At 42.2% G+C, this 19,610-nt stretch overlaps 1 protein-coding gene across 1 annotated transcript in view; it reads left to right on the top strand.

Moving 5' to 3' along the window:
- The window catches only part of LOC144101614 (uncharacterized), a 112,677-nt gene that overhangs the window by 7,306 nt on the left and 85,761 nt on the right, over positions 1-19,610 (top strand). The window contains exons 11-15 of the mRNA XM_077634756.1: positions 4,460-4,495; positions 11,542-11,568; positions 14,439-14,528; positions 16,138-16,236; positions 17,082-17,177. Of these exons, the coding sequence (XP_077490882.1) occupies positions 4,460-4,495; positions 11,542-11,568; positions 14,439-14,528; positions 16,138-16,236; positions 17,082-17,177 (348 nt within the window). The remainder of the gene's footprint in view (positions 1-4,459; positions 4,496-11,541; positions 11,569-14,438; positions 14,529-16,137; positions 16,237-17,081; positions 17,178-19,610) is intronic.

Raw genomic sequence — 19,610 nt, 5'->3', positions numbered from 1 at the left:
GGGAAAGGAAATGGCGCAGTATCTGTCTCATATATCGTTGGACACCTGAACCGCGCCGTAAGAGAAGGGATAAAGGAGGGGGTGAAAGAATGAAGGAAGAAGAGGTGCCGTAGTGGAGGGCTCCGGAATAATTTCGCCCACCTGGGGATCTTTAACGTGCACTGACATCGCACAGCACACGGGCGCCTTTTGCGTTTCGCCTCCATCCAAACGCAGCCGCCGCGGTCGGGTTCGAACGTAGGAACTGCGGATCAGTAGTCGAGCGCTCTAACCACCTAAAAACCTATTATATAACTAGCTTGCACAATTCGCGGCAGGCGTAAGAGATCCAGTTTTTTTTTGAGAAGAAGTAAATCCTAATGACATCGCTTTCAAGACCATGATAGAGGAAGATTTTAGTGAAATTTGTTAGCTATGCCAGAGAATCAGAGAAAGATCAGTTACGTTTCAAGCTCAAGAAAGACAGTTGCATTAAGTTGACCAATGAGTTTGACCGTGCGACATGAAGGCGTTACTTTCCATATGCAGCCATGTGCTCGAAACTGTTCTGATAAGAAAGTGTTCTGATAAAGTGTTATGATAAATAACGGAGGAAAGAAACGGGTAACATTGGCTTTGTTCGCATTTTTCATTTAGATGGTTTGAGTTCAGGGCAAGGAAAGTGGTCAAAGTACGGTGGTCAATACGATCTAGCCTTTATTTCTGAATTGTGAGCTCAACCGATTCCATTCGCAATTTGAGGGGCTTCATTTCTCTATAATGTTGTACACGTAAAAGCAGAATTCGGAATATTTGAGCCTGATTTCACTTGGCGCCAGGAAAGTTTATCAGGCTTGTTGGTATTGAGAAAAAATTTCCTTGGGTGCATTTATTCGAGATCGGAACGAAAAAGAGTCGAAGTTTAATACCAGAGAGTCGATAGTTTTGTAATATCAGCGTAGTAAGTAGTTTAAATGCTGAAATTTCAGCATTCTGACAAGTCTGAAAAGTCAACGTGTTGAGGGTTTCATTGCGGTTTTTTTAATGGCCTTGTTCAAGTATGACAAAAAGGTGCAGTGTTGGGCTTTTTACGCACAGCAAAATAGTTGCTATGCCATAATAAGGCTCGTAGTTGAGAAGGAAAATTTGTTTTAATAGGGAGAACAATCGAGGTCGTTGACACATTCACTGAGGAGTCGTTGAGGAAGGATAATAGTGCTTTCCTATAAAGAAACATAAATCATTCAAACGACTTGCATCGCGTATTATCAGGAAGGAAAAGAAGAGGACAGAGGAAAACGGAAACAGGGTCGGTGTATGTTAACGAAGATAAGATTGTTGAAAATTGAACATATGGACACTTTAAAGGAAACGAGTGAAGTATATTGGAAGGAAAACTCAAGCTTGACATAGAAATAATAAAGCAACCAGCCTTGTCTGTTTTGAAAGTGGACATGGAAGCGAATCAGGGACTTCAGAAATTTGTTCTAAAGCTGAAGGTAAATCAAATTATCTAAGTAGAATGCTGCGTAACACGCCAGCCCATATTAAACTCAGCGCCTATAAAGCTCTTATTATACGTACCCTAAAATATGCGGATACAGTCTGGAGCCCCCATCAAAAAATTTCAATCAGCAAACTAAAGCGCATCCAAAAACTAGCAGTATGGTTTTTTTACTCAAAATATTCACACGAGACTAGCGCTACCTGTCTAATAATTCAATCAAATTTACAAAGCCTGTCACAGCGAAGAATCATTTCAAGATTAAAGTTTTTGTTCCAACTTCTTCACGGCTACTTGTAAATAAGAAATTCACAATACTTACACCCTCCTTTCAAACACTCGTCTAGAACTAACCATAGTAAAGCAGTCCGTCAACCAGTCAGCCGTGTAAATATCCACAAGTACTCCCTGTTTCCAGATGCCATATCCGGTTGGAATAAATTACCTGAAGATGCGGTGGTGGAGTGTACGCCCTTGAAATTATTTTTTAATTATATTGAAAGAACTGACTTTTCTGTTTATTTCTCGCCTATTCGTTTTGTGTATGGATCAGAGAAGATCTCTGTACTTTTGTATTTTTGTTTTATTCCGTTTGATCACATTGATGCTTTGTAAACACTCCTGCATGGGCCCAAAAAGGGCCTGCAGTATGTTTAGATAACTAAAACAAATAAATTATAGCCGCCCCAGGAGGCTAGAAGGAAAATAAAAGCTTAATTTTGGCACGAAAGTTTTATAATGATTTTTTATTAATACTTCTTTTTAGAGGATGATGCTAAGAAAATTATTTACAGGCGGTAAAAACAAGACTTAGCAAAAGATTCGACCTTATTTCGCTTTGCTTTGTATTTTCCGAAATGCTGACCAAAGGAGTTATGTTCCACAATCACGCTCAAGATTATCAATGGAAAGTGAAAACGGCAGTAAGACAAGATTAAAGAACCTGCTCAAGGACAGCATGAGAGTGAGATAAAGGAGCTCAAGAAGCAGGTGCTAATATTAATGAATTCGACATTTCAGTTCGAAGATCTGGTTAGGCTAGCAACAAGACTCGCGCAAAAGCGAGTGGAGATGGGAAGCGGTAGCTTTATTACGACTACTTTCTTCTTTTCGTCCTGTGACTAAGTGATATCGGTTCCATATTATGTTTGTAGCAGGCTATCAGGTAGTGAAGGCAGCTGCGTCGGTGACTCGCCAAACACAGAGGACTACAGGGCCGACAAAGCGGCAGCAAATGGCTCGTAACTAGGCGCACCATTAGAACTACTGACTCGATGAAGCGAATCAAGTCTCGCGATGGTCTTTTCTTTCTGCGCTGCTTTATTCGATGTATACCACAATTTAAAAGATCTTTTTTAATAACTCCGGCGAGTTTACTTCTTGTGAAATCAGAAGGTGTGGGAGTTTCCAATTTGAATTTAAGAGGTACTTTGCTATTCCTTATGTGGTTCTTGCAGCCATTTGGCGCCTCAACAGAAAAGTACAAAAATCTAAGAGTACGCCCCGGCAGCATCAGGCACACCAGGAACAATATGCCCAGTGTGTGAAAACGATATTCATTGGCATTAAATGACTGGAAACTAAAGTGTGATCAATGCATTTTGTGGATTGGTCCGAGGATGTCTAGAAGAATTGTCGACGAAATCAAAAACGCATTTTGTTCTTTTTTGCAGCCACACAAACGATTTCTGCCTTAAGTTAGTGAAAATCATTTGCCTAGTAGCAGTTTCTATGAAATTTCCTGGCTATTAATACTCTAATAAAAAAAAAACCGTACGGTGCAATGATTTGTACAGGTTTTTCACTCAAATGTCATTTGGCTATCATACAAATGTCCTACAAGTGCAAAACGTTCTGACATTAACGTACATTTATCATGCAGATGTCCAACAATAATACATATATTGCATGACAAAGCTTGCATCAGGTCATTGCACCATGCAGCTACTTTCAGCAGGCTATTCTCTGAAAAATTTGCTCTGTGAGTTTTTCGCCGTAATTAGGGAGAATGCAGTTTGCAGTATGTTTATCTAGTTTCTTATGAAAGGTGTAATGCTTGTGTGCGAAGAAGGTAGAGATGCTTCGGAGGATGTGATATTTTGGATGTATGGTTCAATACAGGTTCAGGTAGGTTCGCAGAACATATGTCATGCATGATTCGTGGCTTTTCTGTAAGATTTGTGAAGAAATAATTTTCATATTACTAACTCTATTCGTGCACAAGAATGTTGAGAATAAATAGAAGTACTGTATTTTGCTTTTTTTCCTCTAATAAAAACACACAGAAAGGAACACTGAGCAAAACACACCTGGTAGCTATCTCACGTTTCATTAACACGCCACGTTGTCAGAGAATACGCTCAGTACATATTTCATTTTGAACTGTCAAATTTATTGCTTGTACTAGAAGTTGAGCCGAAAATATTTTTTTAGTGGCCTAAAATTGAAACTATGAAATTTAATAAAATATAAGGATGTATAAGGTTTCATGAACACCGGTTTTCGGTTCGAAAAGGGATGAAGAGGAAATATCGGGTGTATGAACGCAGAGATAAAATATGAAATATTCACAAACAGTGAGGGAAATAACAAATAGCTGCGGGGAAAAATACACCAGAAAAATAACTTTTAGTATGGAAGTGTTTGAAGCTCTTTCTAGTTTTTGTTAGACAAGAAAGCAGACTCTGTGATAAATCGACCTGCCTCGGTAGTAGATCGGTTTTTTTTAGAGGCATACTGTTGTCAGATTCTCGCTAACTGCTCTAGGCAAAGTGTGGTCGCGCTGTTTATATAAAATGCCTGTGCTTCATGTGGACTGGTAAACAAATTTTATTAATAATTCGGAAGTATTCAGCTCTGGAGTACAATTTTTGGAGGCGTTGGAGCATTCCCGTTTGTAATCAGTTAATGATTAACTTTGAGGGGAGCTGTTTCAGTTTTGCCCATGTTAATCGCGTTAACGAAATTTCATTGCAGCGGAGCCACAAGAAACGTCAAGTGTTGGAGCAGAAAGTGAGTCGACTTTCGACATATTTACATGCAGTTTTTTCTAACGAATACGCTTCGGTAAAAATCAGGATCTGGAGGTTGCGTTTCAAAATGCCAAAACATTGTTAGAACCGTCTGTACAAACAAATAGAGAGAACACGAATGCTCTTTAAGGTATGCAGGCAGAGTGCTAGGATGATTTCTGGGATATGCTTGTTTAAATATTATTAAAAGGCATTAAACAACGAGATCGCACAATTCGCCGTAGGCACCAGTCACACTGCTTTTGCTTTTTTCAGGAGAAGTAAAAACAGAAAAACACTCTCTTCTATTCTATGACAGCGGCTCCTTTGTGGGCAAGATTATTAGCTATGCTGAAAAAGGAGAGCAAACTAGGAGGACAGTTACATTAACTGATCCTATGAGATTGATGTTGCAGACTTAATTAATTCTTGACTTTTCGTACGCAGCGGTTTCCTAAAAATTCCTTATCGAGAAATTTCTTCTCAGGAATACCCGAAGAATTAAGGATAACATTGGCTTTGCTAGGAGTGTGCATTCACAATGATTGAGTCCAGATCAAGGTTGAGTTGTTGGCTAATTTAAACTGTGATTATGATTTACCCTTTAATACTGAATTGAGAACCCAACCTGTTGGCTTCGCTTTTTGAAGTACTTTGTTCTTCTCAGGAATGTGGGCACAGAAAATCAGTATTGTGAATATTTGGGTAGTTGAGTACGAATCAGGGAATTTTCTCTGTCTAGCTTATACTGCATCAAAATAATTGCTGTGGATGCATTTATTAAAGATCTGGTCGCAAAGAGTCGATGTTCAGTACCAACAATTCTGGTGCCTTCGCTGTTTTCTTCGCTGTTGGAGGTACTATGCCTTCTCTAAAATCTGGGGCACGTGAAACCAGTATTGTGGGTATTTGGGACACTTGAGTTCGGTCGAGGAATTTTTCTGTCGGCTCCTATTGTATGAAAATAATTACTGTCTATGCATTTATTCTTGTTCTGTTTGAAGAGAGTCGAAGTTCCGTACCAAGGAGTCGGTAGTTATTGTTTTTCCAAAATTGTGACAAGCCTAAATGCGGAGATTTTAGAGGCTTGGAGAGTAGCTGCGATGTGTTTTGGTCTGTGAAAATTCAGCCGTTCAAAAGCGTTCGAATTTCGCGATGCAACCTCCTCATTCTGAATGTTTGTAGCAATCCGTTCCTTATGAACGATAGCTCATAAATAGGTAGACCGTTGACCCTGATGAGAAAGTCATCGTTATGGTTACCTTACCTCTTTAGCTTTCTCTATCTATGGAATCAGAGATTGTTTATGTTTGAAGGAGAACCGAAAGTATCAGTAATGCGCATGTGGCTGACTTTATTGAAATTTCATTGCAGCAGAGACGGAAGAAACGTCAAGTGTTGGAGCAGGAACTAAGACGCGTTTCGACGCATTTACATGCAGGTTTTTTTTTATATCCAAGGGGCTGATGTAAAAAAACAGGATCAGGAGATCGATAAATAGATATTTATTTCCATGAAACATGGTGGGGACGAGATAAAGGTACTGTTATCGCAGCTTGACTAGACCTGGTCCCCTACAAACAGCACTAGGTCACGCGAGGGAAAATACCCACCCGCAACTTGAACAGCGCGAAGTATGTGGACACCAAAATATTATCCATAGTGCATCATAATACTTTCTAACGAAGAGAAAAATTTCGCCAACATTAGAATTTACTAATACACAGTCAAAGAAGACGAATAAATCTGCTCATCTATATATCACAGTAAGGCATGTTGCTGGGCAAGTTGGTTAAGTGTTTCTGAAACTTGGAAAGAATCCACCTTGGCACAAGCAAAACCACACACACAAAGGAAAGACAAGGAGACAACGAACAGGCGCCAACTTCCAACTGTTTATTACTCAAGAAAACCATACAGATAAATAGTCTCAGGATACGCCCACTTTTTTTCACTCCATGTGCCTATCACAGCCATAACCTATCACCCTGCATTATCAGTTTTTGCACAGAAAATTGTACTCCGCCACATACAAATTCACTGACGTGTCACTCACACACAAAGCCGCCTTTTTCTTTATGTGAAACGCTTCCAATAAAAGCCTCGCCTGTTTAATCTTGCTCCTGCCAAGAATCCTCGCCTTTTCCAGTCGGGGTTCGCACGTGCACATATTAACATGGTTGACCATGTTGGCATATTTATCTTTATTGTTTTCAACCTTTTTGCAATGTTCCCCAAGGCGTTTGTTGATGCACCTCCCCGTTTGCCCTATATAGGACTTTCCACAGGTCAGGGGTATCTCGTACACCACTCCTTCCATACAACGGGTGAAGACACGCTGATGTTTTATATTGCATCCGGGGCGCTCAGTGCCACAAATCTGGGGTATAAGTTTGTTCAGCTTGTTCACGAAGTACCGCTAGTATTTTCAGCACCAAACAAGCTGAAAAGACTTGGCGCTTCGCATAAATACGTGTGGATGTTGTTGAAATATGAAGTTGTCATGAGTGCACATTTTGAGGGTTTCATTGCGATCTCTGTTAGTGGTCTTCTACAAAAACTGCAAAAATGTGCAGTGTTGGGCTCTTAACGAAAATATGTGACGGAAATTACCTGCTTTATACTATTGAAGAGAGGAGAAAACGGATGTATGAATGCCTGGGTAAAAATATTTGTTGAATATTCTCAAACAGAGAGGGCCATATTATGTTTGGTCTGTGAAAAAACGCAGCAGGAAAATGGATTTCCAAAAAGGAAACCTTGGAAACTCTTTCTAGTTATTTTAGGAAGGAAGGAGACACTGAGATTATTCGAGCTGCCTGAGTAGTTGAGCGTTTTTTTTTAGCCTGAATGTGTCCAGATTCTGGCTAAGTGCAGTAGTGAATGTGTGGTAGTGCTGTTTATAGAAATTGTTTGTGCTTCGTGAACACTGCAAACAAATTTTATTAGTAAGTTACAACCCTAGCAGCAGAGGGCATCGGCCCAGTATTGGAAATATTTTGGGAAAGTATGGTCCCCTGTAGGCCCGGTCTTTGCCTGCACATTTCCTGTATTGGGCTGGGAATAAAACGAAACCTGCCTTCCATCTTTTTATATTTATATGCTTTGGAGAAAATTAACGCAGTAAGCAGTTTAAAGAAAGCGGCTAAAGCGCATGGCTCAAACACTTGGTATAAAATAAATTGGCCAGATAATTATTGTAAACAACTTGATTGGCCTGTTCTGAAGATGACCTGGAAAGCAGGTTATCGGGCAGGGCATTAAATATATTATATTGCACGAACAGTGGAAAAAATTTAACCTTGTTTTAAATCTTGTATTATGATGCTTATATTTGTGGTCGCAAGATGCTACTGAGGATATGGTTGAAAAATTGCCATAAATGGACACAGATACAAGCATAGGCTCATGTTTTTTGTTGCATTTCTTCTTGGTGAGAGGAAAAAAGCGGCTAGCCGTGGAATTTGTGCTTAAGTGTATTAATAGTAAGTCAAAGCCCTAATCAGAAAGGAGTAAAATACCAGTCCGAACACTTCATTTATTTATAGATACTGCGGCCTTAAAGGTAATCACCATAGCAAGTGGGTTATAAATAAATTTGCATAGTAACAAAAGAGGACCAAATAAGAGAAAAAATATGCAGCAGGCAAGGCGTCAGCAGCAGCAAAATTACTACACTATACTACAGTAGTATACAAACATTACAAAAATGACATCACAGAGATGTCATCCCGAAAAATCGCGGAATAGAAACGTTCAAGCAATTGAGTGAGCCAGTTCAAATCACCAAGTAAATTATCACTCTGTAAAGCACCAACTATTGTAGGTTTGACTCAGTGACAACTAATTCAATGTAACGGCATGATAGGCAAGGCTGTTTCATTCTGTAATGGTTCTAGGGGAATATTTGTAGCAGTTAGTTCTTGCTCACAAAGGTTTTATTGAAAGGAGATGTCGGACGTGTGTAGCATAGCGACAAGAATAACAAATTATTAGCGAGGTGACAGTAGTGTTTTGCCCAGTGTCAACTGGAAAAAAAATTTCGAGCGACAAATATCATTCCTATCAATAACAGATGGTAAGCCACCTTTTCTGAGAAGGTCAGCAATAAAGGAGCGGCCATAAGAATTATAGATAAATCTCGCCGCTTCTTTCGAATCCTTTATAATTTGTGAATATTGGTCTTAGTGTAGGGGTCCCAAATGATTACAGAATATTCTAAGATTCACATTATAAGGTAATAAACGAGCTTCATGTGTAGAAAACCGCGCCTTAAAAAGATCAGTTTCCGAAGGGCATTAACCGAGACATTATCAGTGTGTTTTCCCCAGGTAAGGTCATTGGAAGTTCAGAGGCCGAGATCTCAGAAAGCGGATGGTTGCTAGTACTATAATGGAAGAGGAGAGGTCTTTTTTTAAGTGTTATTCTCATATAAACTGTCTTAACAAAATTTATCACCATCTTCCACATCTCACACGAATGCATCACCTTCTGGAAGCCATTATTTAGCCTGATTTGATCTTCAATACGATTAAAGTTTTATAAAGAACACAACCGTCCGCGTACAACTTAGCAAGGACAAAGATATCGCGGACGATATCATTAATAAATATAACAAACAAAATCGGCCCAAGAACAGATCTTTGGGGAACTCCAGGCCCAAATGAAATGCTGTGCGAGGAAGCACGGTTCACGGTAACAAACTGGCTCCTGCTGGGCAAGTAAGCTTTAATCCAGATTATAAGCTTATCGCCTTTTATTATAGAGCCTGATTTATAAGTTAACTTTCTCTGCTAAAAGCATGTCGAAAGCCTTGCGAAAGTTAAAAAAATATTGCATCAGTTTGTTTCCCTTCGGTAACTTTTTCTGAGAAATCCTGAATTGTCTCAGCTATCTGTGTGCACGTCGAACACCCTTTTCCTAAACTATGTTCAGCTTTTGGCAAAACGTTACGTTCGTCATGAAAGATAGCTAAATGCTTGTGAATAATAAGCCTCGGTGTCTTGCATGCTGCATGTAGAAGCAAGTGATATGGGACAATAATTTTGCACACGTTTTTTGTCGCCAGCTTTACATAAAGACTTAATCCTGTCTACCTGCCAATAATCCGGTACAGTGCCTTCATCTGAGGATCTTTTAAATAGCACACACAAGTAGGTGAGCTTGAATGCATGAAAAACGAGGCGATGAAGCAAGGAAACATTATGAAACTAATGCTTCTTGAATGCTGTTATGATTATGAGAGCCACATTACGCATACAAGAGAGCATGAAGGCAAACGCTTGCTTTGATACTTCTACATTTTTCTTTGTCTCTCGTGGCAAGTTGAATCCAGTGCAGTTTGAAGTCTTTCCTAGGTTATTTGGTGTTGAAGGCATCTGCGTATGTGCCCGCGAAACAACCAGAAAAGCATTCGAAGTCTTATAAAGGCGACAATAATTGGCTTTATTCTAAGACAATTATAAGCACTGAAGTTGACGCACACACGAGGGTCTTTCGTTGTTTTATTTCCTGTCTGTCCGGTCGTTTACAACAGTTTTTTTAAGAGTTCACGCAAAATGTATTGTAGTAAAATCAAAACCTTTTTTTTTGCACTGTGAATGTGATTTATGTTGTCCTCTGCTGCTGTCGTAACTTCAGTTTGGCGCTTCAGAGTAAAATTATAGAACCTGACTATAATACTTGGCAGCATCAGTGACATTACGAATAATATGTGGTGTTAAAAACGAAATTGATAAAAACTCAATGTCAAATAAATTGTGGTCGGTGTATTGTGTCCGAGGAAAACTAGAAAAATTTGTTCACAGAATCACAAACTCATTTGGATTTCTCTGCAGGAACAACCAATGATAACACTTTTTTGATTAATTGAAATTGAGTGCACGGATGGAATCTATAAAATATTATTTTCAGTATTTCAGTGGAGTTTGTTATGAAACACGTAACGTTTCTATACCAAAAAAGAATGGAGCGTATGGAAAACTTGATTTTCGGAAAATTCCAGTGGCGTGTGTCCTAATTTTCTTGTTCAGAAATAATAAAATATGCAGTGGTGAACAGATTACGGTAATATGTAAAAAAAAATATATTACATCCAAGTAACCCTTTAGACACTGAAAAACAGATCTCTACAATAGTTGAAAAATGGCACCGAATGACTCCAGGTTAAGCGCATATATGAGAACCACGGACCGCAATAAGAGTCATGAATACGGAAGACATTTTTTTAATGGTAGGTTAATTAATGTGCAGTCCGTATTTTTCGCGGATTTTGTTTGAACAGCTCACTCGAATTGAGTTCGCATGAATTTAAATAGCTACGGTAGATAGCGTGTGCCTTTTTTATGTGATTATTAGGTCTTGTGTTGCCGTAAGTACACTCATCCGCAGAAGTGGACAGACCACGTGAGCAGACAGAACTGCGTGCCACAGATTTCTGACAGTGTTTTAAAGATTTGCATAAGGTACCTTACCAAATGCGCTAGCCTGTCTGTCTACACACTTGTGCCGGTCGCGCCTGTATACACAAAAAACTTGCAATCATTCCCGTGGCATCTGCACTGTTGCGCACGACTGTATCTGTTCATTTAGACAAATTGGAAGGCAAGGCTAGGGTCTCCTGCCTTCGCTCACACTACGTCATTGTGCACACGAAGGTGTGTGCATGAGTGACAAAGATGAATTATAATGCGGATAATGTTGCGTCGTCTGGGCACATTGTTGGTAACAATTCTCACAGTCCAGGCCAAGCCGTTTGCCGATGGTAAAGTTTAGTTTTAGAGGATAAGTGTAGGAGTAGACGCATACACTAAAAATTGCTACCTTCATATCGCTGCTCATTTTGAACGCGAAGCTATATCCCGAAATACTTAAGTCGTTTTTGACAGTGTGCTGGGCTGCTGGCCGCTTTCATATCACTGGATCGCAGTACTTTGAGAGATGTGCTGCGCTGGCAAAGGGAAGGTTTTTGAGCAATACGCATCCACCTGCTACTGCGGTCGCACGTGTAATACGTACTAAAATGCGGCTATTTTCTGTGTCCTGCAGCTCAGACGACGGTGGCTGCAAGCACTGGTAAGTGGCAAAAGACGTTCTGCCGGTAGATTGTTACACGTAGCGAAATATATTCAGACTTTCTGTCTCACATGGGGCACACAGCAGTGTTAATTACAACTGCTCTTTACCCTCACCCTCTCCTAATCATGCACGCCGGTTCAAAAGGCCGCACGGAAGACTTTTTCTACTCTTAGCGCATTCTATAGAATCGGTGAGAACTATCCAAACCTTGTGTCCTTATTGTATCTGAGAACACTGTTTCGAGGTAGAAGGTTGCACTAGAAATTGTCAATTACTTCCTATCACGAGGGATGAGTTGGGACAAAGCCGAAAGCTCTGATACTGTCACTGAAAAGTAAATAAAGTTCCGCGGCTGTTTGGTTTTTTTTTTTAACATATGCCGGACAATAGTCTTTTACTTCATTTTTTCGCAGAACCTAAGCCACGATATGCCTATTGTACTTAGCGACTTGCGAGCAGGACCAAATGCGGGATGCAGTTCTACCGAAATTATTCTGACACACGACACTTAAGAATGAGCCAGAGCATGATGCCGACACCAGTGGCATTTGTGAACTAACATACAGAGACGCTGTTCACAAATGTGCTTTATATCTGCTTATGAGAGGTGATTAGCCAAGCTGCACTTGAGACATGAGAGTGAAACGTGGTTGTGAGGTATGGCGGTATAGAAAATTCGTTTTGTAAATATTAATTCTTGTGAATTATTTTATCAGTACATGGGCGGATACCTGACACGTTTAATTTGCCGAAGGTCGGGTTCGTCACTGCGCTGTCATCTTTTGACGCATGTTCGCAGACATCGCGGTGATTACGTTGCATAAGAACCTCGCCAAGAAGTCAGCATCCTGCGTCCCTCTTAGTTCTCGTGCCACGGCGCAATTGTCCTGTTCTGCAGAGCGTCCCGCTCGTCACGACTGGCGCTCAGATCGGCGGTGAATCCCGCATGGCCTGCGCATATCTGGCGAAATCTTAGCTAGCCGCGTGCGTGCCTTTGCACCTAGTTGTACACGAATCTTAAGTATCGCATCATCTGAACCGTTGGGGGCCAGTCAGGAGAGCCGAGAGTAGGTCAGTGCTAACAGCGCAGTGTCCGGATAAATCACGTCGCTGCGATGCAGAGCATTGCTTTTCGAGAATGGAGAGCAGTGCATGCCAAGTAGCTGCCTGACATTACAGTGGACATTCAGAACGCCTCGTGAATGAAGGGACGGAGAGAGAATGCGGAGCAGTCGTAGAAGTTCGACAAACTGCTGCGCTATAAAATGAATATTTATCGCGCCTAATGGCAGCGATGAACTAGAGGTAGAGGATGCGCCTCGCTTGCATGGAGTCCGAGGTTCGAATACCGGTGTCTTGCAATCCGCCATAGGATTGAAAATGCTACGTGTCGATGCAATTGCATAAACAGGCCGAAGGTGCGGCCTGATCTCGGTGACCAAGGCCGGCGACGCATTCCCCCTCCAGAACCTTCTATATGAATAAACCAATTACCCTGAAAGGGTGAACATGCACTGTGCTGTTGTTGAATAGCCGGCAGAAGAGAACGACGTTGTCGGATGCCTCATAAATCTGGATATAGCTGCCAAGATAGAGGAGTTGTATATTATTGACGAGATGGTGGTAGTTATAGTGATTAGGCTTAATAGCAGACAGGAACAAAAGGTGAAACAGGTGCTTATATCCAACCATGTTGACCAGATCGTCGAAAGCGTCTACGAAGCGTGGAATTTGAAATGGTCAAGGTAGAAAGACAGAGCACTGTACTGGTCGGCGACTTCATTGCCAAGGTAGGCAAGAAGCAGGCTGGAGACCTGGCAGTAACCGTCCGTGGCATAAGCTCAATGAACAGCAGACGGTAGTTTTTCGTGGAGTTCGCAGAGAGCATGAATTCATGAATCAAGAATACCTTCTTTCGCAAACGTGAGAAGAGGGAGTTGACTTAGAAGCACCCAATTGCGAGATTAAAAATGACAGCATTCACACTGTGCGCTCTCCCTGGTGTCCTGTAGGATGTGAAGGTCCTCAGGAAGGTGCGTTGTTGTGACCACTGGCCGGTAAGCTCTCGATTTAGCTTAGAGTTGAAGAGGGAACGGGAAAAAACAGTGAAGCAGAATCTCAAAGCAGCTAGCGGTTAGAGGGAAAGTAAAGGAATTCAGGATATCGTTGCAGAAGAGATATTGGGTCTTAAGTGAAGGCGACGACCTTAATGTTCAATGAATGAACGATAATTTCACAGCCATCATTACGGAGTGCGCAGCAGAGGTAGATGGTAGGCTGGCTCGGATGGATACCGGCAAGCTACCTGAGGAGATGAAAGATCTGATTAAGTTACGCCAAAGCATGAAGGTGTCTAACCCCGCAGACAGAACTGAAAGAGCTGTCAAAGTTTATAATCACAAGATAGCCGACATAAGGAAGTTTAATATGAAGCGAATCGAGCAAGCTTTAAAGAATGGAGGTAGTCTAAAAGCGGTGAAGAGGAAACTAGGCATAAGTAAAAACCAGATGTATGCATCTTCTTCAGGAGCAGCCTGACTAAGCACACTACACAACAACGGCCAAGTGGTAGTCAAATCATGCTCTGTTGAGAGAACGCTTTTTTTGGTTCTGGTCACCGAGACCAGGGCGCACCACAAGCATGGTTATGCTTTTCCATCGACACGCGGAGGTTTTTTTAATCCCGCTGAAAAATTGCTCGGCACCGGGATTAAAATGCCGGTTGTCTTGCACGCGAGCCGGACGCTCTAACTCTACGCCATCGCTGCGGCACCCAATGCTGGGAATGGCCCAGTTATTTTTTTTTGAATACTTTGGAATCCTCTAAGTTCTTCACTTTTTCACCTGCACATTCGTCATTCTTGCAGGTGGCGCGCAGTGTCCCGAAAAATTAATAGAACTGTGCAAGAAACATAACCAGATTTGCGTGATAAGAGACGGCCAGCCAAGATGCGAAGGTAAGCCCCAGGAGTCTTACTTTCGCAGAGCCCGCAAAACGCACTTGTTCACATTCTGTTCGCTTCCTTGCTTGGGCCCCTGCTTAGGCGCTGGCATAGGTGGGCTATTGCCAGGTTCGCTAACACGACGCGGCGTATGATTGCATTTGAATGGAAAGGAAGAATGGATTGGTTCGAAAATGTCTTGTCTGGAATACTCTTATAATTAAAGAATTATTGAGAGAGCGAGTCCTGTAATATAAAAAAAATAACGTTATTCTCAAACGGAAAGGGTATGCGCACACATCAGTTCTAATAATGTAGGTTAAAAATTTCGCGCTAGTGACGCTCTCTAGGAGGTTCTTCACGGATAAACACTACGAGCCACTCGCTGTGTCCAAGGGAAGAACGCCTCAGCCCGATCCAAGAAAAGCTGGGAAGCGCCCTTTGCTCTCCCCGAGGGAATGCGGTGTCGTCGGTGTGTGACGGTGATACGTGTGTGAGGGCAGGCGGGCGGAAGGGACGATCGCTTCGTCAAGGCCGGCGAACAGCACAGAGGCGACCCCCGAGAAGACAGCCTCTCCAGACTGTGTTTCCTTTCTTCGGAGTAGTTGTAAATAAATCCCAGTTCGCTGGTCTCAAAAGTATTCGATCTCCCGCATGTCACTGAAAAAAAAAAAACAGCGTTCCAATGTGCGACGTTTTCGAGCGAGTAGGGAATCGAATATGCCGCTTCTTATAGCAGCGCAACAGGCACGAACGCTGTCAGAAGGGGACACACAAATGCAGCGTATTATCGTGTTCCGTTCGCTGCAGTAATCAAATATTACACGTTCTAAATTATACGAAGCCATTTCATTATGTACCTGCCTATTTGAATAGTTTTACGATGAGCGGTATTAAGAAACTCCCTAGTTTTCCTCGACGAGTATTCCGCAACAGTCCGCTGTCCGACGCTGTGCAGCGTGCAAACCCACTCGATCTACGCGGGCATCAGCGCCGTTGCGGTGTCTGAGCGCCTTAGCAATGCTCATGTACGCACCTTCCGAGAGTTGGCCCCGAAGCAGGGTTGAGCTCTCCGGGCCACTCTGAGGTCTCATCTCGGTGTTTCATGTTTCGTAGCCATGACTCCATGAGCTGTAACTATTTATAGCAGAGCTGGAGTCAGCGTTGCGCTGTTTTTGGTCGCGCGGAGTTGGCGGGAATCAAAATATGAAAAAAAGCTGTTCGTATTAGGTTGGATTATTAGACACATTATGTGTATTCGATTCGGTGTTAAAAGTGCACATTGCGCAGCTTTGATAATGTGAAAACGCAAGACCCTGAAAAAAATAAGACGAGCAATTGAATATAAGCAGAAGCAATGCTTGATTAAAGAAAAAGGAGAATATATAGGGAGGGTTGGTAGCAACCGAACTTTTCTTGTCTCTAGAACGTAACGAAACAAAAGAGCAGCATTACACGGTCCCATATTTCAGATCGACTCTTTGCAAGTCCTTTATTGTGAAAAACTTAACGCATAGCGGCCAGATGGCATGAACAGCCTGGTAGGAATCGATGACGCCGTTCTTCATCGCCGTAAGAACGTGAAAATGTTAAAGGTAATTTTTTCTTTCTCTTTCCGTTACAGTGGAATCGACTCGTCCTTGCAGTCAGGCAAGACAAATAGAGTACTGCACAAATATCGGCATGGATTGTGAGGAAGAGGACGGCATTACTAAGTGCAGAGGTGCGTCCCCACATAAACAGGCTTCTAGCGATGAATTCAATATGAATGACAAATTCTATATAATTCTCCAAAAGCGTATTAAAAGCAAATAGTGTTGCGCATGTTAACTTACCGTGGAGTTTCACCGTATCTCTTCGTTCATCGACTGAAGATTTATTTGCAACTGTTAAGCGCTTGTTGGTGACTTCTGCCGCATCGCGGACCCGCCGCGGTGGCTCAGTGGTTAGGGCTGCTCGACTACTGATCCGGAGTTCCCGGGTTCGAACCCGACCGCGGCGGCTGCGTTTTTATGGAGGAAAAACGCTAAGGCGCCCGTGTGCTGTGCGATGTCAGTGCACGTTAAAGATCCCCAGGTGGTCGAAATTATTCCGGAGCCCTCCACTACGGCACCTACCTCTTCCTTTCTTCTTTCATTCCCTCCTTTATCCATTTCCTTACGGCGCGTTTCAGGTGTACAACGATATATGAGACAGATACTGTGTCATTTACTTTCCCCCCCAAAAACCAATTATTATTATTATTATTATTATTATTATTATTATTATTATTATTATTATTATTATTATGCCGCATCGCCGTGTAACCGAGCGTACAAGATTACCGCCGCTCGCTCATAGATGGCGTCAGAGTGGTGCGTGCCGAGAGGACTGGTACTTGAAGAAAGAGTGTTTGTAGAAAATAAAGAGCGCTTTCTAACTGTACATGCATACATGTATCTCTCAAATTCTTTACCTCAGTATATCGCAGAATGAAAACACCAACGAAGCTGCGCTCAAATTTTTGAACTATATAGGTAGTATCGTAATCTTCGTTATCATTTCTTCTTGAATCATTTTTTTGGCCAGATCACAAGAACAAGGAATGCACGGAAGAAATAGAAGAGAACTGCAGAAGAATCGGTCGAAAATGTCAACGTTTCAAGGCCGGCGTCGAGTGTGGAGGTAAGTTGCGAGCTTCGAACGAATGCTGCAAGAGTGTTCTTTTTTTTTTCTTTTTGCGCGGAGAGCAAATTTCTGAGCGCACGGGCAGCGCGCCCTTTCGTAGACTGCACTACTTTCTGCTGCAAACCCTTCCGTCACTTCGCCTTTCCATAACTGCCGTTTTGATGAAGTACTCTTACTTTATGGGTTCCGACGCGAATATAACCTTGAACAAAACATTTCTTCTGTTGGTCCCCCCTGAGTTGTCATGCAGTATGAGCAAGAGATGTTCACGCATTTCAGTAATAAGAACCGGCTTGAAACTGCCCAGTACGCTGAGCTTCAGAACGTTATTCAATATATATGAACGGAGTAGTGAACTATGAAATTATGGACATCTCAGTTGCTCCAAAACTATCCTATGATGGAAGGAGTCCTCCGCAGCAACTGTCGTCCTCACATCTCGAGGGGTTAACAGTTCCCAAACTTGAATAACAGCCCGACTGCGTCGCACACTTGAAAATCTCCCGGTCGGAAAGTATTTAGAACATTTGGCCGCGCACAACGTGCCTTATTGGGAGTCCAAAACATTCAGAAGATGTCACGTAATAACTTTCATGAGTAGACGGCGCTGCGCCTATCTGTTCGTTCGCTGCAGTGATTCTCCGGGTCATCGGGCTCACCCAACTCAGACCCGTTTTCTTTTTAAACTCTCCTTTAGGGAGGACGAACGTATTGAAACCATTTTTTTTTGCTTTGGTAGAATCCTGACTATTATTTCCACGTAGTGTGTTTGTGCACATTTGTGGTCTTAATTTAGCACTTCAGTACAGGCCGTTAACTAGAAATCTTTATAATTCATGAGAAATACTCACAAAACTGGACCGCCAGCGTCTATTGTGCGCTGAAAGTGTATTTGGTAAAAGAAGCGAAGAAATAGAAACCACGCAATGGCTTTGCTGGTAATTTAGGAACGAATTAAATATAATGCATAGTATAAAAGCCAGTAAAAATAAGATCACCGCACAGTGCCACTACTCTCTGCTAAATTGATACCCAGCTGATTTAAATTGCAGTTGAAATACCCCATAAGACATAGACAGTATTTGTTATATAATTTAACGGAAGTAGAGAGGAAGTGTGTGCGCACATCTGGAATGGCTTCTGGGAAAGGGAGCGAAACAAGCCTTCATACGGTAGCGAATGGTGGAGCCTCGTTTCAGAGCTCGCGATTCGTTGTTCCCCATGAACGTACACCACCTTGCCGAGCTTTTACTTATCCACTCGCAAGTTATTAATTTGGTCTGTACTCTAGGATTCCTTTGAGCGTCGATATTTTGCGGATTAGAGTCTGGGGTATATTTAGTCACAAAAAATGTTTTACAAAAATCGACCTTCTCGCGATTTTTTTCGCAATCTCAAGACCCGCATCTCTTGTTGAAATTAGTATGAACGGACGTCACAACTTCACATTAGGCGCTCATTTACTCAAGGCCATCTAAACGCTTTAGAGAGCAGTGTTAGGGGATGTCTGCGAAAACTGACGTGCAATTATTTGTAATAGATCTATGAAGTTTCATTGAGATCGACTTCTATAATTACAACTGTAAGTTTTGCATCGCTAAACCTCTCCGAGCGTTGAAAAGCATACACAGCGTTTATATAGAACATTTAGCTTTTATTTATGCGAAGCCGTTATGTGGCTAATCAGTCAGAAGATCTGGCGTCGACCTAGCATCTACCAAAAACGGACCGAAACCAGGAAGTGACCTCATGACGTCATCGCACGTGCTGAATCAACAGAGAAGAAGGAAAATTAAACTTTCTTCCGAAGTGAGTTTCAAGCCCAGGCCAGCGTGAACAGATAAGCTTTGCCGGCTACGTCATTAGCGCATTAGGAAATGACCGCAGCTTAACACCCCGCGCACTAAACTGCCGGGAAATCGAGCTGAGTTTCGTTATAGTCGGCTTCATTGACTTCTATTTTCGAAGTGGATTTCGAGACCAAGCTGGCGCGAACATATGAGCTTCGCTGGCCACTTCATTAGCCGATTACGCTATGACGGCAGTGCAACGCTCAGCGCACTAAACTGCCAGTAACTCTCACTGGGTTTCCGTATCGTAGGCTGCGTCAACTTCTATTTCGAAGTGGATTTCGAGCCCAAGCTGGCGCGAAAAGATCAGCTTTACTGGCCACTTTATTAGCGCATTACGCCTTGACTGCAGCGCAACATCATGCGTGCTAAACTTCCAGTCACAACAACACCCCGCGCACTAACTAAACTGCCAGTAAATCTCGCTGAGGTTCGTTATAGTCGGCTTCATTAACTTCTATTTCGATGTGGATTTCGAGCCCAAGCTGGCGCGGACAGGTGAGCTTCGCCGGCCTCTTCCTTAGCGCATTACGCCTTGACCGCAGCGCAACAGTATGCACGCTAACCTTCCAGTCACAAC

The sequence above is a fragment of the Amblyomma americanum genome, chromosome 8 (genome assembly GCF_052857255.1).
Source record: "Amblyomma americanum isolate KBUSLIRL-KWMA chromosome 8, ASM5285725v1, whole genome shotgun sequence".
In the NCBI taxonomy this organism is placed as follows: domain Eukaryota; kingdom Metazoa; phylum Arthropoda; class Arachnida; order Ixodida; family Ixodidae; genus Amblyomma; species Amblyomma americanum.
The sequence above is the reverse complement of the archived record's forward strand: the minus strand, read 5'-3'. Positions and strand labels throughout refer to the sequence as shown.